This window comes from Mytilus edulis, chromosome 12 (genome assembly GCF_963676685.1).
Source record: "Mytilus edulis chromosome 12, xbMytEdul2.2, whole genome shotgun sequence".
Lineage (NCBI taxonomy): Eukaryota > Metazoa > Mollusca > Bivalvia > Mytilida > Mytilidae > Mytilus > Mytilus edulis.
Window position 1 is genome coordinate 8,407,152 of NC_092355.1, and position 27,424 is coordinate 8,434,575.

Consider the following 27,424-nt stretch of genomic DNA (forward strand, 5'->3'; position numbering starts at 1 on the left):
TGATGTAGTCAAGGTTAACTCATGCTTGTATATTTTGGCAATAATTTATAGAAATCTTGATAATTCAACGAAAAATATCACTAAGATAACGTAAGTGTCCTTGAATTTGTGAATTAAAGAGAGTCTAAACGGATCTCTATAGAGTTTGTGTATTGGCTGTGATGCATAACATTCCAAGAACGAGTCTACTATTAATGGGACACAATTAAGATATATACAATCTGCCGATAATCTGAATTACCAAAACGTACATAATTCTTGTCATTTAGGGCTTTTATCATCTCATCACACCTCCATTATGTCCATTTCGTATAATAAGCATATTTAACTTTTTCGTTTTAAAAAAGACCGGATACATGTTGCAACGTATTAATATGTTATCAGACTTGACTATTAAATTGAATTGGAAAACTTTAGTGTGATGAGAGTGTGTGAATGTTTAGTGGAAAAAGTGGGAAAGTCAAACCATCAACCGAATTAAAAGAATCACCAAAAGCACGTTATTTATCTTTAACATCCAAATATTTCATCATAATATAAAATAGTCAATACTTTGGTACTTATATTACTTATAGAAAATGTGTAGGTGCTGACATACCAAACAGTTAATATTGACATACTAAATATAGTCAATAGATACATTAAGGTACTGACATACCAAATCGCCAATAGTTATATTTAGCTACTGACATTCCAAATCGTCAATCGTTATATTTAGGTACTGACATACCAAATCGTCAATAGTTATATAATTGATATATTTAGGTACAGACATGACAAATAGTCAATGTTACATCCACTTTAATAAACTTTGGTGGATATTTCCTCATTTGCAATCATAAAAGAACTCCTTAATTTTTATATTTGATATTTATATTATATTTAAAGCCGATTTAACATGATATCATTTTTGATATAAAGGAGATGTGATATGAATGATAATGATACAACTATCTACAAGAGACCAACTGACATAGATGGAAGCAACTATAGGTCACAGATATATCTGAAATAGTAACACCATGGTCATTTGAAATATTGTATATACCATAAAACATATCTGATCTCTTTATAAACCAATCCGCCCTCCTGATACAAGCTGTTATGTCATATGTTTAATCACGAGTTTAGATAACATATCCAATGTCCAAAGTATTGTGACATCTAGGTATGTCGTGTTGAAGATAAAACCTGTACAATTAAGATAAAAGGTAAACTTTATATGAATTTATCAATTCGTATAAAATAAATAAAATCATTTGTGTGATATGATATTTTGAAAACTAAATATATATGCCAAGTGTGTATAGCATTTACTGTGGCTTCTCATTGATTGCCCTTTCGACCACGTGCTGTTGAATTCGTTATGATCATGTTCGATAATAAATAGTAAACCCTACCTCTCCTTAAAGCACATTTCCTTTAATCGCGTAATCAAAATTACTAACATTAAACACTTCAATTCAGAACAATGTACACTTACTTACAACGAAACAAGCCTTGAAACTTTTTTGTCCTGGTTAGTGATTTCAACGTTGCTGTATCTGCGTGTGTTGACACGAACACAATTATTTCCATCACAAGTTAACAACTGGTGTTTTCCAATACACTAATTAAGATACCCGTATTTAACATGTAAACTAAGATAGATTTTTAGTCTATATTGAGCTTGAAACAAATTTTATACGATTATCCCATTCTTTTTTATGTTTTCGTTTGTATGTATTAATTATTTAGAAATAGTTAAGCAAGAGACATATATATATGTAAAGCAATATGAGATTTTGTTGTGTTAAATGCTACAACAAATGTCCTAAATGTTTTATGCAGTGTTTTGTTTGTTTTTAGAAATTTTCCTTTTTTTTCCATAGCTTTTTTTGTGTTTTTTTCCCAATGCTATAAGTTATACATGTAATGTCCTTTTGGTTATGTCAGACGCTTTGTGTTTCATTTGATTTAATTACACGTCGTGCAAGTTGCTTGGAGAAAAATGTGTAATGGCTAATGCCACAACAATAATTCTTAAATGTTTTTGTTGCATTCAAACTAAACAAACATTAATGTATACCTGATACATGAAATGCATTTGTGACTCATTTACCAAAAACACAACGCATAAAAGTCGTGTAATCTTCCCTCAAATACTTATTATTTAAAAATAAATAGAGCGATAATTCCTACATTTGTCCTTAGATAAATTGTATGTAAACATTTAATTAAATACTTGTTAACATTCAACCGAATACAACTAAATGGTCCGGGTGTTATGTTTTCTTTAGTAAATGTTTAGACTTAATCATCAGATAATTTGATAGATTTAGAACTTTAGAACAGGAGCAACAGAAAAAAACTGCAAAAAGGTAAGGTATTACTTAATGAGATGATAATATAAATGTATTCATTACTTCACTTTATTGGATGTTGCCAAAACATTCTACTCAAAACATTGTGCATTTCAATAAAATTATAGTTGATATTTGTTTAACAAACCGTAGTGCCACATTTGATATTTTAATTAACATGTGAATCACCTGTTTCAGTCTCATTTTATGAAGAAATATGTATTCGATAAGTACATGTAGAAAGTGTACATTTATATATGTTGAAACTTCCTGTTAATCTAAGTCTATGTAGCATGTAGACATACTGTGGGACTAACACCGTATAATCGTAATATTGTATATAGCTACGAAAGTGTATCAATAGCATATGCTAGAAAGTAATAAAGTAAATATTGAGCGGTTATACAATTTTCAGATAATACTTATTGCAATTTAAAATATATAAAAAAATAAATAATTAATTTCCCCACAGACGACAATGATAGCCCTTTTCGAGATACAGACTTTAGAAAGTTGATTTTTTTAACGAAAACGAAAATCAAAGATAAGTTATTAGGACAATATTTTTTGGTCCAAAAAATATAGGTTCGAATTGCCTTCTTAGCGTAATTTGTACTTATCTCCCATGCCTATCAATTTTGCACTTAAAAATACGTGTTCATCCTTGCATTTAAAAGACATCTCAGTTCAGTTAGGGCTAAGGAAAATAATTTATTTGGCCTTTGGTATAATGCAGAATGCACAAAGTCTCTAATAACAAAAAATAACGGGCGCATATATCAACCAATCAGGATTCGCTATACTCTTAATTCTGAATACCATGATAATGCTTATAAATTGGCTGCGCCTATAATATCTAATGGTTTTATTGTAACCTTGAGGACCACTATATTGACAATATGTCATATATTTGAAAAGTTTTGCGAAACATGGAATATTTTATTAATATATTAATGGGTGTAAATCTTTCTGGCCATGTTTTGTATTGACAAAGCACATAAACCAAAACGAAATACACTAATACAGAAACTTACCATAGTACAATACACAATGGCAGGATGTATAAGTACCGACCACGTGAAATGGATATAGCCAAAAATAGAATGAACAGTACAAATAATAATTTACAGACAAAGAAAAATAAAAGAAAATTTAAACACGTTATTAAGATGGCAAACAACGTCGTTACCTAGAATCAATACTTAAAGACCCTCGTATCATTTGTGAAGTTGATACAGAATATTTATCAAAAAGGTCTTGGTCTTCGTTTTAAGACATACCCCTGGTTCATCAACTTTCTGCTCAGACACTGTTGACAAAGTCTGAGTAGCAGCTGCAAGCTTTATAAAACCGAATAAGTTGGAAAATGTATATCCCATATACAGGTGAAGTTGGTATATTGCTCCAGTAAAACTTATCAACCGGACGGTTATGTGAATAAAAAAAGAGGACCGGTTTGTACAGTGGGCTGGTTAATTCAGGTTTTGACCGGAAGTTAAAGACTTGTGACGTCAGATATTTTGTATATGAAAGTTCTGCCTGATTGTATATTGTAACGTTATATATCAAATACCGTAATAACTACGCATGATCGATGTTTTGAGTGTTCGTATTCAATGGTTTTAGAAACTTTAGAACGTGGCTGTTCCTCGAATTCCAAAATAAATATTTTAACCCTTTTATTTGAATATCTTCGTATGTAAAATCTACCTCGGAAACATCAGTCTCCGACTTGTCAGATTCACTTTCACTTTGAGTTCATTGTTTTCATTTGCATCAGAATCCTCGTCTTGTTTGACATTTTCCTTATACTTCCATTATTCGTTTCCTATGTTGGATTTGGCTATACTTTTTGGACCTTTTGGATTATAGCTCTTCATCTTTTATATAAGCTTTGGATTTCAAATATTTTGGCCACGAGCATCACTGAAGAGACATGTATTGTCGAAATACGCATCTGGTGCAACAAAATTGGTACCGTTAATTTTATTGGTAACGCAATAAAAAAAATTATCAAACGAAATGTCATTATGATCGAACATTGTCTCACAGTGTACGATACCCATGGTATGTCGTCATACGGGTCTTCCTAGTTATCAAGGTCATTGAATCAGGGTTCACATCAAGGAGACCTGCATTTCAAAAACCCGATATTGTTAATTTCTTACTCGGCGATTTGAAAACAAAATATCAAACTAACAATGTTAGTTCTATCCGAGATATATTCGGCGTTTCTTAGTTTATTGTGATTGAAACTCTTATAGTGTTTTCACAATACAGCTTACTTCTGTAAGTCAACAAACTGAATTTGCTAAAATAGAAAGTTAGGAAAGTAAAACTTTGTTTTTTTCCCATAAAAATCCCAAAGCTTGAACTTTAACAACCGCAAATAAAACATAATTAGTTGTTTTATGTATATATAAACAAAAGATGTGGTCTGCTTACCAATAAGACAACTCTTCTAGAATGCATATACACATTGCATTATATTCATTTTACCCTGAACTAGTGTACTCATAAAATAAATCATTAAAAATGTTACATCTTTTCTTTTGTTTTTTTTTTTGTTTTTGCTGCCTTTGTAAAAACGAAGTTGGAAGCAAAAACAAAATATTGACATTTCTTCACAGTTTAAGTTTTTGAATATGAAAACATGGCTATGTATTTGTATATAACAATTCTCAACAGTTGAGTGTTTAAACTACGTTTAGCATTGCATGAAAACTATCATTGTTTTTTATCATATGAACTAACTCAATACAATTGTTCTATTTATTATACAACTTTAGATCAATAGAAAATCCTAACAAAAGATTTTAAATAAAGACGATGACTTTTTAGCATAATGAAGATCCAATAATAAAAGAGTAAACAGAGGTTTAATGATAACAATTGTTTCATTGTATTTGACTTTTAAAAGTTTTGATATTGCTGATACTAGCGAAATTTTACGTGTCTCTACTATTCGGGTGGCATATGCACTTTATCCCTATGACCTGTTTATTTCGAACAAAGACGTTAAATTGTTAAAAATATATGTGCACCGAACAAAATACATTTGCCTACAAAGTTAAAGTTATTAGGCATGACATTTTATTTATACATTAATATAATTAATTAGTTCAATGGACTACAAAGGAAAATATTCATTGTTTAAATATATATATATATATATATATATATATAACTCGTCTAAACATCAACCCAACAATGTTAGATCTGTAAATTTGCTTTCGTATATATATATATATATATATATCATATTTACAGTATTCTAGACATTAATAAGCTTATTCGTATTGTGTTATAATGACAAAATAGATTTATTGTGTTTTACAAATAACTCTAGGCTACGCACAAAGAAAAAGCACATAAGTAAAAGTAGACGACAAGAATACAAAAAGACCGTAGCACAATTACCTCAACATTTGAAAATGTATAGTCAGTCTTCTCAGGAAATATTTATTTTAACTTATTTTGTTTTGATTGATTTAATATCATCCATTTTCAGGCAATTGAAATACAAGTTAAGGGTTTAGCTAGCTATAAAACCAGGTTTAATCCAACTGTTACATTCAGAAATGCCTTTACCAAGTCAGGAATATGTCATTTGTTATTCATTCATTTGATGTGTTTGAGTTTTGATTTTGCCATTTGAAAATGAACTTTCCGTTATGAATTTTCCTTGGGGTTCGATATTTTTGCAATATTTACTTTCTACCATCGTTTTAAAGGCCTGCTCTTAAACTGTTTTTCCCTCTTTTCTCCGATGAACAAGTGAAAATGTGACTGTATAATTGTATATATTCAGAAAAAAGTAAAGCACACTGTAGAAGAACAATTTATTTTCAATTTATAGCACTTGAATATGAGATAAACCACTATGAACAAAAATAACAGGGGAAATATGAGGATATCAACTTTCCAATGTTATTTGGTGTCTTAGTGAATTTTTCATAAAACTAAGGATTTTTTTATCTTAGGCATAGATTACCTTAGCCGTATTTGGCACAACTTTTTGGAATTTTGGATCCTCGATGCTCTTCAATTTTGTACTTGTTAGTTCACAGTTGAAATTTTAACTTCATAATTTATATACAAGATAGGCGTCCTGTCAAGTTTTTGCCCTTTTTACCTAAAAAGTAAAATCACAAAAATACTAAACTTAGAGGAAAATCAATTCGGAAAGTCCATAATCACATGGCAAAATCAAGTAACAAAACGCATCAAAAACGAATGGACAAGAACTGTCATATTCCTGACTTGGTTCTACTGTATCTATAATTATTCTGACGGCGTTATATGCTTTTTCGTGAGATAAAGTTTTAAGGTTTCAAAATCGGATTGCGAGAGTCACGCCTAGCAAAGCTTCTGGTCAACTTTTCGGTCATTGAACATATTCAAAATTTTGAATCCGCAATGCTCTTTAACTTTGTATTTATTGGCTTTATAAATATTTTGATATGAGCGTCACTGATGAGTATTGTGTAGACGAAACGCGTGTCTGGCGTACTTTAATATAAGTCTGGTACATTTGATAGCTATAAGTGACAAAATATACTATATATATTGGGTTAGTGAACTAAATAGTAGTTGAAAGAGAAGCTCGAACCCCCCATGAAATTTACTGACCCCATATATATCGTATTAGGTTACTGTATAGCTAGCACACCGCGTAACGAATTTATCTTACCGACTTACTTCAGATGTGGTATTTAGACTAGTAGCCGACCAAAGTGATTAAGTCTTCTATACTTAGTATTTAAAACCTTCTTCCATTTGTGTATACAAAAACAAATACCAACAATAACAACTTGTTAGCTTTAAGTTCATTTTATGATTTTATTTCATCATTCATCATTAATTTCTTCGTTCGTTCGAAACTTTTCAGATTTCCTTTTTGTTATTTGTTTTGAAAGGGAATTAACTCCTTACTAAACCAAAATGGAAACTTACCCATTATGGTAACTAACCCCATATGTTTTCGGACACCCTATATAAAATATAAATAGTCACCACGTGTAGTCTTTTAACCAATAATATTCCCATAAATATATAGGAGATAAGATAAATAGTATTATGAGCAATATGATACCTATATTTGGTACATAGGTTCCATTTAACGTTCATCAGACAGGGTCCACATGACCTCGTACTCATTTTATAGGTTGCACTTTGTAAATACAGCTGTTTCTCAAACCACGCCTGTTTTGGGGTGGTCTTGAATATTCATATAAAATTGATTTTGTTTACATACTGGTTCCCGGTTATTCTCTCTGTGTTCCATCTCACAGAGACATAACTTGGGAATGTTACAAGTAAATTTACATGTGCATATTGTTTACATTGAAATCAGTTGTAACCTTTCATTCGAGGTAGGGGTAGTTAAGAAAATTAGTGCTAGTTAAAACTCTGAGAAGTTCAGGGCATATAAACGTTAAAAATATGCCGCACAGCCCTATATTTTGATCTTTAAAAAATAATTTGGTGCATATGAACTTTCAATTCTAGGATAAGATTTTTAAGACTGCATGGTAAAAGTGGTACAGTTTTAGCCGTAAACAGAGTTCCTATGGGAAATTGCATTGTCAATATTTACAGAAATGCAACCTATAGATCAGTGTCCTAGGTTGAAGTAACATGATTAGGTCCGTTTCTCAGATACTATAAACAGTGGGACAAGTAAATTTGACGTATACTATATATAATGACTGTCAAGTGTATATGTCTGTCTGACTGGAATGGCTTTCTTTACTATTTTGACATGAGTACACTGGTGAAACTTATGTGGACGAAACACGCGTCTGGCGTATTAAATTATAAGCGTAGTACCTTTAATAACTATTATCATGTCGTAATGTTCTATTGTATTTTTGATTTGTGCATTTCTCTATTCTGAATGTTTTTCCCTTTATTTGTATTGTAGTCCTGTCATGTGATATTGTCATTTTAGTGTTATATTTAACATTGCCATGAAAGCGGGAGGTTTGGCTAGCCACAAAACCAGATTCAACCAACCATTTTATTTCTAAAATGTCCTGTACTAAGTCAAGAAAATGGCAATTATTATATTATTGTTCGTTTCTGTGTGTGTTGCATTGTCGTTTGGTTTTTTGTTGCACTTTACAATGCTTTAGTCATGTTAGTATTTCTGTTGCCTCGTTGTTTTCCTTTTATATGGTATGTGTTTCCCTCAGTTTTATTTTGTAACCCGGATTTGTTTGCTCTCAATCGACTTATGACTTTCAAACAGTGGTAAACTACTGTTGCCTTTATCTAAAATCGACCTTATTTTCACCGTTCCTTGGTCAATGATAAGTTTTTGTGTTTTTTGTCTGTTTTTCCAATTACCATAAGCAATGCCCAATGTTATGTTTATGGGATACTTGTAGTAAAACCTTTATTTTTAAGACTTCTAATATACAATCAATGGTTAGAACAGCAGGGGAGATATTCCCGTTTGTACACTCTTGTTTCTTAATATCACTATTCCAATTTTTTGTCACACTACCTAAGATTTGTTTGGTCCGCTTCTGAAATACTGTTTGGCTTAAGTTATTTCAATTCCTTTTTTAATTGATATTATATTGTTATATTATATTTTGTGCATTCTATAGATGGGTAACTATTTTTCCAAGAGTATGAAAGATCCTTTGATGTCAGAAAAATGTCGGAGTGCAAGAGAGAAAATAAAGGTCTCACGTGAGAAATTCTTGTTAGCTGTGAAGGAAGAATGTGACAAAAGCGATGATGATATAGGTGAGTTACATGTGTGATACAAGATGTTTAAAAGACAAATTAAAATATGAGTACTACTATACTCTTGTTACATATAGATTCTACCACTGCATCGAGTGTGGTACGATATTTATCCCCTCAAAACAGTAAAAAAATTTCAAAACAAGAGGCTTGTCGAGCATTTTAGATATTTAAAATTTGACTGTATGTATGTATGTATGTATGTATGTATGTATGTATGTATGTATGTATGTATGTATGTATGTATGTATGTATGTATGTATGTATGTATGTATGTATGTATGTATGTATGTATGTATGTATGTATGTATGTATGTATGTATGTATGTATGTATGCATGCATGTATTTATGTATGTATGAATGTATGTATGTACTGGTAGATTCCTCCGTTATTCAAAACACCTTCCAAATCGTGAGTACCAGTTTTAAAGTCGTGTGCACTAGATTAAATCTATGACAAACAAAAGATTTAGGATCTCTCACGTAAATGAACTGATCCAACGTAAGGCAACAAGATATATGTTTAATGATTACAATGATAGAACACCAGGAGCTATCACTTGTATGATAAGTAATCTTAAATGAGAAAACTAACAATCCCACAGAACAAAGACAAAGCTTGTTTTGAACTATAAGACTAAAGGGGTATTTGTTGAAGTCCCTAATGACGTCCTGACACAATCGAACAGGCCTACTAGAGGACAGCATTAAGTTTCGGCATATATATATACAATTAAAGACTGTAATAAAATCAGGACTATGTATACCGCTGTTCAAAATTCATAAATCGATCGAGAGGAAACAAATCTGGGTTACATATTAAAATCGAGTGAAACACATCCACTTTTACAGGAAAACAACGGAACAACAGAACACTTTAGCGCAACACCAATGCAGCATAAATAGAAACGAACTATTAGATAACAACTGCCATCATAAATATGATAAGTCTTTTTTTCCCAAGCACTATTGCAGCTTGGAATGATCAGCCGGAGGCAATTTGCATGTCACTCTCCCTAGAATCTTTCAAATGTGGTATCTCCACCTTAACATTTTGGTGATCCTGTCTGGCTACTACTAATGTATTTAAGCCACTGCACATAATGTGAATATGTTTAACATTAAGCTTCAACTAATGTTATCTTAGTTATAGTTGGACTATGGCAAATATTTAATTTCATATTATAATTTTCTACCTCCTTTTTCATGTACATATCGTCAAGGTTCCGGTATATTCCACACGCCGGCACCGGAATAATTTCCGTAATCGGAAGGAGAAGAACTACTTAGCGACGAATCAATAAATACAAATTTTAAAGTCTTTGGTTAAATTATGTGATTGATCAAAGGGGGACATTCTGGGACAAGCACGCTACCATGAGACGTTTGATATTTAGACAAAAGGAAACGCTTTGCACATTGCTTACTAACCATGTTTCTTTCTTTGTTTGTATTATTTCATTTAATATTAAACTAGTTTAATTTCAACACGTGTTTTAATACAATATTTTAACCACTTTATCAAACTTTAGTTGTAGTTAATAACACAACTTTTTTGTTTTAGTTCCGGAATTTGTATTTAATGAATGAAGATATCGAACGTAATTTTTTTCAGATTAGATAATGAATAACTTCAAAAGTTTCGTATTTTAGATGAGGATTACAAGTCACTCCCGCATCATGGTGACGCAGATTGTAGCGAGATTGATCCTTCACAATATAATTTTCCTTTTGAAAATCTGGTACTAGAAGGAGGAGGAGTCAAGGGAATTGTTTACGGTGGACTTGGAAGGGTACAGTTATTCGTAGATTTAAAATATGATAAATAATGCAGTTACTCTTGTTAACAATAAATAATTTAGTGCCACATTTTTAGATTTTGACTTAATATGTTTGTTTGTTGTGCCTACACATTGTCAATAGAAAAGAATTATATACTACTGCAATACAATTGAGAGGTTAAGCTAGCTATAAAACAGGGTTGCATCCAAAATTTTCTACATAAGAAAATGGCTGTATATCTCAGAAAAATGGAAGTTGTTTTCCATTCGTCTGAGCTTTTGGTTTTGTGATTTGAAAAGTCACCTTCCATTTTTAATTTTCCTTGGATTTCTGTAACTTTCATTTTAAGTTTTGAATATTTGTTCCATTATAAATTGGCGGGATTGAACTTGATTTGTATATAATGAAGACATAATATTTTAACCAGTTCAATTGAGGTCTGGAGCTGACATGCCAGTTAATGCTGAAGTCCTTTGTTGATTATGTATCATTTTCATTTTGCTTATTATTTTGTTATCTAATCTGTCATCAGACTCGGACTTCTTTTAAACTTTTACTTTGCGTATTAATGTTTGTTTGTTTATTCTACATTGGCTAGACTTATAAGGGAGGATTGACTGAAATAGAACACATTCTTGTTCATGGGTCAGCTGACGCCCGCCCCCGGGTGCTGAATTTTCTAGAAGACAATATCTTCTGTACAAGGTGGTATTTTGAGAAGGCAGGAGTCAGGAGTTGATGATAGACGTGATCTGTTTTACTGTACAATGGTTTGATAGGACGATATTTGCAGGTGTATAAAATTGACAGCTAATGCCAATTTAATGAGAGTCAATTTGTACTATTGTCAATGTTTGAAATTTTTAGGTGCTTGAAGAACATGGAATTTTAAAACAGATTCACAGATTTGCTGGCGCCAGCGCAGGGTCGATCTGTGTTGCATTGTACGCTATCGGATTCAATTCATATGATGTTGAGAAAATCATGAGAATTAACCTAGAACCAATCATATGTGGTAAGCGTAAAGCTAAAAAAACAAATCTTTTGGTAACAATACAAATTATATTTATAGAAAAAAAAATTGAAATATAAGGTGACGATACATTATAGATCATAAAAGACTTTAAATCATGCAGAAGAATGTTTCATTGATCTGTACTTTAACGTGATGAAAATGTGTGTGTTTAAGATAACATTCATAGGTCAAATCATTATGTTTGTTATAGATGCGCCCTATGGTTTCTTTAGTATGATCCCAAACATTATGTCAAAATATGGCTGGCATCCAGGAGCCAAACTTATGGATTTTTTGGGGAAAATTTTCTCTATGAAGACAGGTGACCCAGATATAACATTCGCTGAGGTATAGTAAACATTATGTGTTAATTATTTTTTAAGAATAATAGATAATAGAAAAATGCAAAACTTTTGATTTTTAATAACAAAACAAATGAAATATAAAGATTTTAATCAATCGAGGACTAGATACAATTTATACTAGTCTGATGGTAGCTCATACCCCCAAAATAATTAGATACTCTTCCGGGGCAGCTGACCCAAGTTTTTGGTGGGGTTCGTGTTGCTTAGTATTTATAGTTATATATGCTGTGTCTTGTGCACTATTTCTTGATTGTTTGTCTTTTTCTTTTTTAGCCATGGCGTAGTCAGTTTATTTTCGATCTATGAGTTTGACTTCCCGTTGGTATCTTTCACCCCTCTTTTAATGTTGAACAAAACTACTTCCATACTTTCACAATGGCGCTGCGAGCATCTGCTACTGGTACAAACAGTGTATATAGAATATTTCCTGGTAGTTCGATGTTAGATATGGTCATGAGGTTTGTCCAGGTCATAGAATGACCGTTACATGTCTAGGTGACATGCAGGGAACTTGCCAGAGGGTTTCCGAATAGAAGTCTCGGGTTTGTACAGTAGTGAACCTGTGAGTTGCTCGAATGGTTTTTACGCAGCCCGAAAAAAAGGGGGAAGAGTGTTGTAGACCTGGAGATATAAAGGTAGTCTAACTAGTTGAGTTAGGAAAGATCTTCTTTGGCTCAATTGGTTAGATGGCTGCCTTAAGATATCGAGAATGAGGGTTCGAATCCCGCTGGTACTATCCATGGATTTTCACAACCATGTTAAATACATAAAATTGTTATGCGAAAATAATAGCAGTAGGTCACACCGCTCCTCAGATATGTGAATTCTTAAATTCATTGTGTTTTTGACGAGGATGTGTTTAGACAAAACTTTGAAAAGAATGATACATAGATATACATCTCTAAAGATATAATATTTCTTCGGAGCTCAGTGTTTTTCTGATTTTAATTTTTTGAATGCTTACAAAATTTCGTTGAAAAATTCATTAGTCTTTTAATTACGTTTCCTCGCTCGCTTGTATATACTATATGGTAAATTAAATAATGAGTAAAATACTTTAAATTTAACCAACTATTTCGGAATTGATTTTTTGATCTTTTTTATATAAATATAAATTTCCTTCTAGACTCCAGATACTTTAAAAAGGTGTACAAAAAATTGGTTATGTGTTTTTTTTTTATTGTAGGTATATAAGAAATTTGGTAATGAATTGTGTATTATTATTACAAACGTCAATACTATGTCAGAAGAATATTGTCATGTAAAAACAACACCAGATATGCCTGTTAGATTGGCAGTGCGCATGTCAATGTCTATTCCAGGTAAGATTTTGTTATTTATTTTTTAAAGAATGGATATATAACCAATATGAATATAAATCTATTAGAAGAAAAAAAAGAAGAAAAAAAAACATGTGTTTATCATATTTATTGTATTTAGATAATATTTCTGGGATGTGTACATCTAGTTTCTTTTTCTGAGTACGAAATCATTTCGTATTTATATTTATCGTATCTAGTTTGCTTTAAAAAAACAAAATTCTGTTCATTCTAGAAGTAGTCCGGCAGATCGGTGAAAAAATGCTCAAATAATGAGGAAAGCACCAACATTTGCATGATGGTACGTTTTGGTGTACTGAGCAATATAAGCTATGGACTAATCCCTAATATTCAATATGGCGGCCAATTTCAAGATGGCCGCCACACATTCTAAAATATTTTCCAGTACTGCTCAAACCACAGTGGAATTGATGCTGGAAACACAAAATTCAACAGATTTTAATGATTTGGTGTACTTAGCAAGATTTTGTTTTGATCCATCTTTGAAATTTGAAATGACGGCTATTTCAAAATGGCCGCCTTGAAAAAATGAAAATATTCATTAGTGAGAGTGAATTGAATTTTATAATTTCATTAAAGTATAGTGTCATTTTGTCTCTGTTCCAGTTCTGTCCTTTAGGTTTTCCCTGGCGGGTCATTTCATATACAAAGTAATGGCTTTCATAAAAGGCTGCAGTAGTAGCTTTCATTAAAAGCTGAAATATTTTTTGTCTTAGGTCACGCATCAAAGCTGTGATTTGAGATTTATCTGCCTTGAGATATTAATCATTGCCTATCTTTTTACTTGGTGTGCAATACTTTGCAAATATTATACTGTGATTTGAGAATTGTATAACCACAAGTCAGTGAAATAGCAGGAAATGAGGACAAAAAGGACAAGACTATTGAATTGGCAGAAACTGAATCACTCGGGAATATGGAGAAACGACAACTCTATTCAACAAGTGTACCAAGAATTTGTAGTAGATAGGAAATATAATGCCCAAAGAACAGCTGAGATTGACCGCAATATAAATCAGACCAAAGCGTGAATTGATAGAATATATAGTAGACAACAAGGCTAGTGGTAAGCGCTTGGCGGAATTGACGGTCAGACCAAAGAGAAGTTCAAAGCTCTGGTGAGACGGATGGACCTCTGATAGCAACTGAGGAAGGAGAGACAGTTCAATTTAAAAGTGCGTTTGAACAGCAGGGTACTTTCCAGCTGTACAACGCAAGTACACCAAAAGTACATGACAAACTCTCTGCTTTAGGTCTTTCCTTATTAATTCACATGAACCATCAACCGCACCAACTCTGTTGAATGCAAATTTGGTGTCTTCACTTAAAGTCAGAAGTCCTATGACAGGGCCCTTTGCCCTGTTGAGACAGTTCAAATTTTTCAACAACATCCTCCATTTAAGATCAGGAACCTTTAGTACTGATACAGGATACCAGCAAATAGCGTATGTGTCTTCTTTCGGACACTTACAACCTACTATAAATCAATCATATTTGGTTCAGAGCAGCACACCATTACAGAAACAATTGGCTGCAAATAGATCTATCAAGTTTATTCAATGCTGACTGCAGTGCATACTAACAGTATCATCCCGTTAATTCCATATCCTCCTCCTCCCACATGTATTACTCAATTAGGACAACATCAACAGCTCCTAGAGCTCTAACATGCTTGCCACAACAGCAAGCTGACTCCACTGACCGATCAAGGAAAGGGCAAAAGAAACCAAAAGAGAGTGGCATCAGCTCTTCTTCAGACTCCTCTGTGGAGAGAGAATATACACGATGGCAAGAACATTCTGGTACAAAAAACCGGAGCCGAAGCCCACACCTCCCAAAATGCAAATATTCACTGGAAGAGGATCAATGACAGTGATGACTTGGGAGGCGTGCATTTACCAATTTGAACGGACTGCCAGTAGACGTCAATTGGAAACAGGAAACATGTGTGTAGTCTCTTAGATTGCCTTGCTGATGTTGCCTTGGAGTACTCTCGCAAGGTAAACACAAATAATGATTCCAATGCCTTAAGACAAGCAGCGTTTCAGTAAGAAAGACATTCATATCAGATTGGAATGGAAGCATTCCTCCTAAAGATAACAATTATGCAAGGCATTTAATAGAGAGGAACCATGAAACGATCAAAAAGGCGTTTAAACAATTGAAAACCTCAATATCCAACCATATGGCTATATATGGACCACATAGTGCCAATTTTCCCAATCAACAAGTCTACTTTGCTTATGGCGCAGTCTCACCGACCAATAAAGGGAATATGAGCAGTCCTTTGGAAAATGAGGTCCGTAACCGCACTCAAATTGACACATTTCTAGCTGGTGTTATGCTTTCAACTAATCAGCGTAACCATGGATTGGCCGATCAATGTAACCTTGGGCCTTTTGATCAATAAAATCGTTGAAGATTACCAGATCAATGGAAGATCAACTGATAGATATACATGGAAGATCCTCATAGCAATATAATCGAAGTAGATCGCCAGATAAAAAAATCAAGTGCAACACCCCACCAAGCCAAAGATGTTATAGTCCCTAAAGACAACGTCAGCATCTCATTTTTTCTAGGCAACGGTCACCTTCACCAGGATACAGAGCAAATCAAAGCAGAACCCCAACAACGGAGTCCTTAAACAACAACAGGTCGGACTAGTAGGTCAACGCCCGACTCCACAATCTATTTGTCATGAAACATCACCTCATGACAAAACCGAGCAGAGGCCCACGTCCTCTACCGATATTGTCATAAAGACTAACCATTAATCAGTACGAGATATAATATATGACCAGAATGTGAGTGAGACATTATTTCCAGTAGACATTGAAGATTCGGACACTGTAACGATATGGGGTTTGTTTGAACAGCTGGTTACTGGGAAGATTTTAAAAAACAACCTCTCTCGACATTGAATGAGTTAACATACAATGGGATGTATGCAAAGCGCCCTTAACAGAAAATGCTATACTTGGGCTAGATATGTTGGACACACTGTGCGCAGTGCTGAGTATTTCCATACTTACCATCAACAACACAGTGATAAATGGTCATGTGAACAGTGGCGGTGAGATTTCAACTCAGCAAGTTTGCATAAAAACAAACAATTACAATTCCGCCAAATTCTGAAAAGACTATTACCATTAAAACTAATAAAAATGCTGACGAGGAGTTCATTTAATAGCCATGCCCGGTGACTAGTTCGAAAAGGAAATAGTTGTATCTTAACCATTTTAAATGATGGCAATCGGCACATCCGCCTGAAGAAAGCTACACCTATATTGGTTACATAGAACAATTTGACGATATAGTGGAAACGACAGACGAAACCTGATAAGTGACGTGATACGTGGCATTGACGAGACAAAAGACAAGGTGCTATCGGCACTGCCTCTATGTTCAGATAAGTTACCTAATATGACAATCGACTCCTTTCAACCTATTTTATTCCAACCTTTAACTGAAAGCGATGAAAGAACAACTACAAGAGCATCTTGTATATTGATAAACATCTTGATTTTCACTATTTGTTTTTGTATATGCAACCATATTTGCAAATGTATGATTTGTAGAAATAACCAAACTACTTTATGTGTATTTAAACATTAATTGACAATTAATTCAAGAACATGAAGACCACTTTTAAGGATCATTACTTTTATTTCCAAAATTATCTAAAATACCTTGCGGACAATCTTGATATTTATAACGTTTTTCCGACATCTTGAAAATGGCAGCCATATTCAATTTTTCTAGTGGGTCCATAGCTAAAATCAAAGGATATACTACTAAGACCTACCGTGCAAAGTTTCATGCTTTCCTCATTAAGTGAGCAATTCTGCTCTATATCTTCACCAATCGGCCGGACTAAAGAAACACAATTTAAGTGTGCGTCTGCTCTGTTAGTAAATATAAAAATAAAAGATGTGGTTTGAATGCCAATGACACAACTCTTCACGAGAGACCAAATGACACAGAAAATACAAACTCTAGTTAACCTTTTCGACTTCAACAATGAGCAAAGCATGTTTTCTTATCGATCCATTTTAGTATCGGATTTGACAAATAACCACATATGATTTAATTCGTTCGTTAACTTTTATAATTTATTATGATTTTCTTCTTCAATTTGCAGCTATTTACATCAATTCATCTTGCAGCACAAAAATTATGTGAAATAAATAAACGTAATAAAGTAAAACAGTTTGAAGCAATGAAAGTGTTTCAAAACATATATACATACATATGATATAACAGTGTACATACACATTCAAATATACATATACACATAATTAGACAATATACGTAAAGTGACTTGAAATATGAAATTTATTTGTATGAGGCTTAGAAACGGGGGAAATACAAATAAATTTCATATTTCAAGACACTATACGTATATTGTTTTTATACTGAAATCGATAAAAAAAAAATTAAAAAAAATAAAAAAAATATGTAACAAATATTGATAAAAAAAAGTGCTTGGAATTTCCCTCTTGGGGTACCATTTTGGGGTATTTCCCTATGACCGTAGTCCAGACGGTAAGACATTGACATCTTATTGAATTAAACAGGGAAAATGAACTTAATTAATAACATTTAATAAACATGGTAGATAAATTACCAATTTGAAGACATAACAAGTTTAAATTCATAAAAGTTTGACCATTGTTACTACACGTTGTCATGGTTGTGATGTGACGTTGTTGATGAAATACAGTAGTTCCGGGAAGTAGGCGGGGCTTGAAGGTTAGTTGAGGTCATTGACGTATAAAGCTTACGTTTATACGTATAGCTTTATCTGTATAGTAAAATAGCTGATTGCAGTATAAAATATATTATGTACATGTATAGGGATGTACAAATTTATGTTAAAATCAGTAACCTTAGCTTAGGGATTCCAGTACAAATTTAATTCTTTCGAACTCAATTTTTTTTTAAGAAAAATGTTTTTTCTCAAATCAAGATTCCTTTTATATTATTTAAATTGATGTATTTTTTCGGTAAATTTTCTTGATATTGTCAAACACAGATATTTATGATTAATTAAAAAAATCTTAAAATAAATAAGATGTGCACAAACAAATTATAATAATTGAATAACAATATGTCAACTGTCAACTTTGATTTGTTTCAGGTTTGTTTCAAAGTGTTCAAGGTACAATGTATAGCAACACAAATACTTACGTAGATGGTGGAATTATTTGTAACTATCCTATCCATTGTTTTGACGGTAAATGTAAAATTTAAATAAAAAAAATACATAACTCCAAGGAAAATTAATAAAAAAAAAGCCCTTTAAAAAATGGCAAAACCAAAAGCTCAAACACATCTAACGAACAAAAACAATCATATTTCTTACTTGGTTCAGGCATTTACTTAAAATATAGAAAATGTTATTTTAACCTTGTGTTATAGCTGCATAAACCTCTCAGTTGTATGATAGTCGCAAATAGTGACAACAATGTGTGAGCAAATGTATATTTTATTGATCCTTTTTGAAACTAATATTCTATGCTGAAAACAATTTTTTTATTTTTTATTTCCAATACTTTTTAAATATTTCGTGAACTGAAGTTATAACACTAATCAAAGTCTCAATATCTTGTACGCCATTTGTTTTCAAATGTCGGATCAGTGATGTTCGATACAGTAGAAGATTATATTTAATGAGGACCAAACATTACGAAAGGATTTTGACTATTATCATGATACTACCTGAATTTAACACAAAGGAATATATCAAACTAAAGCTAACATTGTACAATAAAATATCCTCAATTGAAGGACTAATCATTCATCGTGGCTATCAAACAATAGAAACAAATTTACGGAATATCAATTGAGATAATTTGTATGTCTTTTTTCTAGGATGGTGGCTTTCGATGGATCCAAAAGATAGTTTCTTAAGAAAAATTCAGCCAATCCGTGATATAGCATCTCTGATGGATAGAAAAAACAGATTTCAAAGTGGAACAGAATCCACAAAAACTCTTGGAAGTATTATTGTAAGTGGATTCTACTGCACACTAGTATTATAAAAAAAGACGAAAATCTAGTCATCTTAGATAAAACAGCAAGCCCAGAGAAAATACAAAAAGAAGGAAGAATAACAAATCAAAAATAAACTCTACGTTAACTGTTGTTAAAAAGTGTGATGAGTAACAGGCAGACATAATACTGTTATAATATATAATGTCGCTGGTTTAACCTTACAGAATAAACAAAAGGAAATTACTTCTAAGGTTTGGCCTACGAACATTAAGGATTTAAAACTATTTCTAAATTTGCACATAGTTATTGGAAATGCGTTAAATAAAAAAAAAAGTCAACGAATTTCATGAGATTGTTTAATCTATGACATCTTAATAACATCATAATAATTATCAGTTACATGAAAACAAAGAAAACTGTAAAGTGTATTATCTTAAAGAAAACAACGTACTTAGGCAAGAAACAATACAATAATTTTAGAGAATCTTACGTTTATCTATTGAAAATCTCACCAAATATAAAATTGTTTGGGGAGTGCTCACATGTTCTTCCAATTTGATATAGATGTATACCTAAAAGTTGAAGTGAAACAAGGAGAATCAAAATAAATAACAAAATATACAAATTTTGTTATGGCTTGCTGGCATGGTCGCTGTTTAAATGTGAAATTTGTTTCATTTCCTGAACATCTTGTACCTTAGTGTAGTTAGGAAAACTATAAGAATATGTAAAGATACGTTTCAATTTGCATTAATAGTTAGAAAAAAAGTAGGTACATGTTACTAATCTAACTCCTTATAGAGGACTGAATGTGTCAGTTAAAAATAAAATAAAGTAAAAGTATTGTTGTATTGGATAAATCAACACCATGGAATATAGAAATAACCCTGGAGAAAAAAGGTAAAACATTGAACTTAGAAATTTAAAATAAATTGAACAACAATCCCTTAAGAAAATAAATTAGTTTACTTTTGAACACAGGGAGAGTGAGCATGTTTCTGCTCTATTATTAACATAAGTTGTACTGTTCATGACAGTTTTTGGTGTTTAGGTTCTCGTTGCTTAGTCTTTTGTTTCTATGTTGTGTCTTGTGTGCTATTATCTGTCTGTTTGTCTTTTTCTTTTTAAGCCATGACGTTGTTAGTTTATTTTCATTTTTGACTGTTCTTTTTGGTATCTTTCGCACCTCTGTTGTAATAATCCGATGGAATGACGCAGTCAGTCATGTTATAATCGTACGAAAAAAGTACGATAAATATTAACTATCCTTAACCGTTTGTGACTTAAATATTTTGAGACAGGCATTGCCAAGTACAATATGATGAACTCCGTAAATTAAAAAAAAATGACATGAACTAAATATAAACGTTGACAGTCCAGTTGTCTGCGTAATTTTGTTTCTAACATTGATCAGTTAATCATTTAGACATCGTAAAGGGATTTCAAAGGGATATAATAAATATGTCATTAAAGAAGTATCTTGTTAAATGGCTAAGGGCTCTGTGAAGACAAATATAAGTTGAAAAGATTTGATTGCAATAAAAACATTTTGATATTAATTAGGTGAAATAACAACACAGACAGGACCCAAACCACAGTTTGGTGTAAAAATGTTCATTGACCTATTCAATCTTTCATTGAAATACATGTAAAGTGGGTATCGAATTATTAAAAAAATGGCTATTCATCTACATAGTTTTGTTTAAAAAAAAATTAAAAGATGTTTCATGGACCACCAAGTACCAAAATATTCCGAATATCATTTTATACAAATATTCAGAAACCAAGATCAAAACTTGATAATTTTCACCCCTTCCCTCCCCCCAATTGTTTTACCATTTAAATTAAAATCATGTTTCATACCTTAATTTATGTTTTAAAGTTTGATGCAATTTTCAAACTTCAAGATATCAAGGCTGGACAGTGTCTGCATTTTGCCTTAAATGTTCCATCAGTCACAGCTGGTAAATCCAATTGGTCGAATATATTATTTTTCATTTGTCTTTGCAATATCTCATTCAACAATGACAATAAAATGCAAATTGAAAATACTATTCTTACTAACAACAACTTATTTTTTTTATTTGCTGGATTAAAGTTTAATTGGCCTAGGGGATTTAGTTATAGATCCTTGAAGAAAAGTTTTAAGGGCAAACAATCTATAATGATTTAATACAGTAATTAACTGTAACAATAATTTTTTTCAATACTTTCTTTTGTTTTTGTTAATATTTTATTTTTATTTTACTATATTCTTCAATTTTTATGTATTTATCCTTTTTGTAATGAAAAGTAATGTACAGTAATGGAGGCATTACATTGATATTTAACTAAAGCAATCATTACATTATATGTAATTGTGATGCAGAAAATGTGTATTGCAAATTACTTTGCATGACATCAAAATTGTAATATTACAATGCATTACAATTACAAATTACCATGACCCCAGGCCTGCTGCTTACTGAATGACCGTAAGATTTGGGGATTGAAGACGCAGTTGAATGTATGAAGTTTTCAATGTGACCCTAATAATAAGTCAAACAAACTATTTTTGAATTTGATTATATTTCATCGCAGTGCTTGTTTGAAAATGAACTAATGAAAAGGTATCAGAAACGTATTGATCTTGAGAATTTTTTTATATGATAAGTAACAAACTGATGTATTTTGCTAGGTGAGAAAACGTACATTACTATGAGCCTCTATATAAATATTTTCTTTCAGTTTTCTTTTGACGAACCAGAATATCAAAAGGATTTGATATTGAAGAAATCTGGCGTTCCAATGGGAAAGTTACCAAACACGAAATTAGCAAAGTAAAGTAAATCATTTGTACATAATGTTAAGAACGTGACAGAAGTTTACCGGTATTAAATAAGAAGCACGATTAAACATATAATATTATTGTCTAACGATATATTGAATTAATGACTTGACTCTAATTTATTTTTAAATAGATATAAGAAGATGTGGTACGTTTGCCAATGAGACAACTCTCCATCCAAGTCACAATTTATTAAAATAAACCATTATAGGTCAAAGTACGGTCTTCAACACGGAGCTTTGGCTGACACCGAACAGCAAACTATAAAGGGCCCAAAAATGATAAGTGTAAAACTATTCAAAAGGAAAAACCAACGGTCTAATCTATATGAGAAACGAGAAACGAGAAACAATTATGAACCACATCAACAAACGAAAACTACTGAACATTTATACCATACTTTTATACATGTATAGCGAAATTATCATTTTTTTATGTCCTTTTTGTCTTATGAATCTTCAATTAATTCGGATCGTATACATCTATGTCCTTTAAATATTCGGCTTTGGACGTTTCTGATGACGGTAAATCCAGAAAAGCGTTCGGACGCATGAAATTTAGTAAGAGTTGTTTTCATTTTCTAAAAAAAATACACATTTTTTCAAATATCATCTTGACTAATTGGGAAGTTTGTGCTTACACCCAAAAGTGTAAACTTAGAAGACCTTGAAATGAAATTGATATATTGATAGGAACCTTGTTCCTTGTAGACATTGGGCAAAAACTGAACAAGGACAGAGTAAGATAAATAAGGTATATACAGACGTATGTGAAGCTGCGATTGAGTTCCTAGCTGTAAGTTTTCCTTAAAATCTTATCATTTGTACAGAAGCTGGAGTATTATTATCATAAGCAGGTATCATTTAAAAATGAAAAGGAAAGCAAAGAAAAAAGAAAAAAGAAAAATTAATTATTAGGATATACTACTTAAATGATATTAATTTAAGACTTCTTTCATTCTTCTTTCATACTTTCCGTTTTGTTAATTAGTATCTTATCACCTTTAATTATAAAAAAAACCGTTGCATTTATATTTACATCACATGTGACCTTTACCTATGACATTTAGCAATTCATTGCTAAAGTCAGAGTTTTCATGATCTTTTGTAGGTTTTAGAAGGACGCTTTTCAGATGGCGTCATTTTAAAAGAAGACTTTGAAAAAGCTTTTTCTGAAGTAAGATACAAAAACAAAAATTATAAGTTGTAGCATGATTGCCTGTGAGACAAGAAGCTACCGAGACCAAACGGTGTAGTTGTTAGCAAGTAAAGTCGCGTTTGATGAAGCTTTTAGTTGTAAATACCCATCAATGTCGACTTGCTATTGTTGAATATCACTCATTAGTCATTTCGAAGACTTATTAAATAGAAATGTGGATGAAACTGTAATAACCCAACATAGTGAAATATATACTTTATAAACATGAAAATCCGTAAAGACCCGTAAAAATTCTATTTGATTGATAAATTCAACAAATTTTACCGTTAACTTGGTTATATTTCTTCAATGAATAATCAATTATTCCTTAAAATACTGCTGTAATATTCACAAAGGAACTTGAATTAAATATATGAAATAAACACAGCAATAACTGATCTTTCCTTGATTAACAAATTCAGTTTTATACAAAAAGTCTAAACAAATATGTACGACATAAGGATTGATTCTACATTTCTTTTTTGAATGTTCGTTTTGGACGGTGATGTTCCTGTGGCAACATCTCCCGGTGTCTATATATCCCAACGTGTTCGCCATGGACGTGTATGTTGTGACGCTAAGGATGTCACCATAGATACAAAGATTTGGTTTCCGAGTTTTACTGTTTTTGTAAAAAAAACAGGAAATTTTAATAACACAAAATCCATATTTTCGCACTAGTACTAGTTTACCTGAATATCATTGTATCGGTAAAAATATTGTTCAGTTATCAATAAATTAAAGCGTAACTAGATATTATTGTTATACACATATGGACATTCTATGTCATATAATCTATCTATATATATAAGAAGAACTGATATAAGGGCCAATGAGACAACTCTCCATCCAAGTAAAATAAAATTAAATGTGAACCATTATAGGTCAAACTACGGTCTGTAACACGGAGCCTTGGCCCACACTGAACATCAAGCTATAAAGGGCCCCAAACATTACTAATGTAAAACCATTCAAATGTGAAAACCAACTGTCTAATTTATATAGAAAAAAACGAGAAACACTTATGAACCACATCAACAAACGACAACAACTGAAAATCAGATTACTGACTTAGGATAGATGCAAACAATTGCAGCGGGTTAAACGTTTTAATGGTACCAAACCTTCCCCTAATTTGAAACAATAGTGAAACATCACAACATAGAAAGACACACTATAAAATATCAATTGAAATGGCTTAATTCAATCTCGTTTCTATTTGAGGCCATGCAATAAATTCTGTTTTGCATATCTTGATTTGTATTTTCATAATTGGTTTATGATACTTGAGTTGTTCTTTGATTTTAAAAATACAATCAATTACTAATAAATAAAGATGACCTAGATATGTTTATATAAAGTGAATAACATATCTTCAATCGAGGTGTTAAGGTGAATTTAACCCTGCGAATAAATTGTATCGTTAATATTATCAGCACTTTATTAAATACCCAAAACATCAAAATTTTTACATAATTTAATAACCAGTCTTCTACATTAAGAATTAGACGTGTCTTAAACAGGAATGGTTCATATAAATACTTTGACGGTAGAATAATGAAGACAAACAAATAAAGTATGCAATATTTTCCACAGTTTAAAAGAACTATCGATAAGTAAACTAAATGTTTCAACGGAAGTATTGAAGCAAAAATCGTCCATCTGATTTTGTAAGCAAGTGGGGCGTTTAAAACCTCCTATAATCATAATATGCTCCATTTCAATTTATTGAGATACTCTACTTGTCTTTGTTCTTTATTCAAATTAAATTGTATGTATGACAAACGTTTATATCATTATTTACTACTGCGCATACTGTTTTGGTTGATTTTTGTTTGCTAAACATTTAGATGAAAATATTGTATGCATGTTCAAGAAAAGAACTAGTTAAAAAATAAATACAACAGTTTTGTCATGCAGTAGGGGGTGAACATTGATGAAACCGTAAAATGTTAAAACCCACTGAAATACAGAGTATTTTAGAGAAGGACAGAAATTAAGCCTAGCAAAAAGTAAAATGACACAAAAATGGACTAAATAGTAAAGGTTAATAATTCACATAGACAAATATAAGAACACTAGAACACGTAATTAAGGTGATAAACAACGTCAGTACCTAAAATCTATATTTCAAGGCTATCATGCATTGTGTGAAGTTGATACAGATGATTTGTCAGCTAGGTCATGGTATCTTACTATGAAAATTTTGAAAAAAAATAAAACATGACACATTTAAACAGAAACCTATATATTTCAAAAAGAGTGGTTACCATGTTTCGTTACGTGCAGAGAGCGTTACACAATTTACACAATTAAACAAGGCTTTGGTTTGATTGTTCACATTAGAAACTATATTTCACATGGCTAAATAAACTCATCATAGATACCAAGATTGAAATGTTGTATTTGCGCCAGACGCGCGATTCGTCTACAAAAGATTAATCAATGACGCTCCAATTCAAAAAAGTTGAAAAGGCCAAATAAAGTATGAAGTTGAAGAGCATTGAGGACCAATGTACGCTCCACTTTGACAAATGTGTTAAATGTCGGTCATCAAAAGACCTCCGTTCCCCTTGTGGTTCTTATGTAAGACGTTTTTCTTATAAATGTTTGCAAATTATTTGTTTTATTATCCTGTCAGGCGTCTTTTTAACAAATATACTACGAAAGTCAAAGCCATCCAACTTACGGTGTATGCATTTGATTCATTTCAGGCCGATTCAGAGAAATACTGCAAATTCTTATTCGGGGAAGGTGTTGGTCCTGATCTTGCATACGATGCTTTAGACAGAGACGGAAATGGCAGTGTAAGTTTATACCTATTTGCACCATTACAAGCCTTATGGTAAAATTGTTGATGGGTTATATCTTTGTCACCTTATCAAACGCATCATAGATATAAGGATAATAACTGTGTAAGGTATACGCTTTTTTGTCTATCCAAGTCAGGAATATGACAGTTGTTGTCCATTCGTTTGAAGTGTTTTATCATTTTATCATGTACTTTCCGTTTTGAATTTTCCTCGGAGTTCAGTTTTTTTGTGATTTTACTTTTTTTATGTGCAAAAGTCTCATCATTCACGCTTGAATAAAAAAGATTAAAAAAGCAAAAATCAAGTATGAAGTTGAAGAGCATTGGGGACTCAAAATTTCGTAAGGTTTTGCAAATTACAATTTAAGATTTTCTCGCTGTGTTGAAGACCCATTGAGGGCCTACGGCTGTTTTCTGCGCTTTCGTCAGGTTGTTGTCTCTATCAAAATTTAAAGTTTTGAAACTATTTTAATAGATAAATGATAATTTATTATTATTATCATCATGATCATTGATAATAAATGTCGATACAGAAGTGTGGTGAACTACCCAGGCTGGTGATACACCCCATAAAAAATCATTGGCAATGCAGATTTAGGTGAGCAAGTTAAATAAAAAAACAAACTATTTTAACAAGCCGTTCATTATGTCTAGTTGTCTTTGAACATTAAGTCGATTGATTGATCGATTGTTGGTTGCTAAAAGTCCTACATTTAATCGAAGAAAATCCATTTATGAATATATACATAATTATTGAATTTCGTTATGCATTTCAGATCGATTACAATGAACTGCTAAATTTTATTGATGTAACAGGAGTTTGCATTCAAGAAAAATACCTCGGGTTAAAACGCAAAAAAATCAATGGATTTTTCAGTTTTTTGACAAACATTTGTCATGCCGTCTTAACCAATGGTAGTAGGATATTTTCGCAGGTAAATGTGTGAATAATCATAGTTTAAAACAACGACAGAACTGTAGAAA

General features: G+C 31.9%; 1 protein-coding gene across 1 annotated transcript; it reads left to right on the plus strand.

Annotated features, from left to right (window-relative positions):
• Positions 1-2,232: 2,232 nt before the first annotated feature.
• Positions 2,233-26,492, plus strand: LOC139499655 (uncharacterized). The gene is made up of 12 exons (XM_071288409.1): positions 2,233-2,360; positions 8,960-9,101; positions 10,756-10,895; positions 11,752-11,899; positions 12,111-12,247; positions 13,451-13,586; positions 18,748-18,843; positions 19,482-19,618; positions 22,332-22,423; positions 23,142-23,226; positions 23,542-23,607; positions 26,343-26,492. The coding sequence occupies exons 2-12, from the start codon at positions 8,960-8,962 to the stop codon at positions 26,475-26,477; spliced, it is 1,314 nt and encodes a 437-aa protein (XP_071144510.1). The 5' UTR covers positions 2,233-2,360; the 3' UTR covers positions 26,478-26,492.
• Positions 26,493-27,424: the final 932 nt, after the last annotated feature.

Coding starts and splice junctions, on each gene's coding strand:
- LOC139499655 (XM_071288409.1), top strand. CDS start 8,960: ATGGGTAACTATTTTTCCAAGAGTATGAAAGATCCTTTGATGTCAGAA. Junction 10,896..11,751: donor TTTACGGTGGACTTGGAAGG/GTACAGTTATTC, acceptor TGAAATTTTTAG/GTGCTTGAAGAACATGGAAT. Junction 18,844..19,481: donor TCCTATCCATTGTTTTGACG/GTAAATGTAAAA, acceptor TCTTTTTTCTAG/GATGGTGGCTTTCGATGGAT.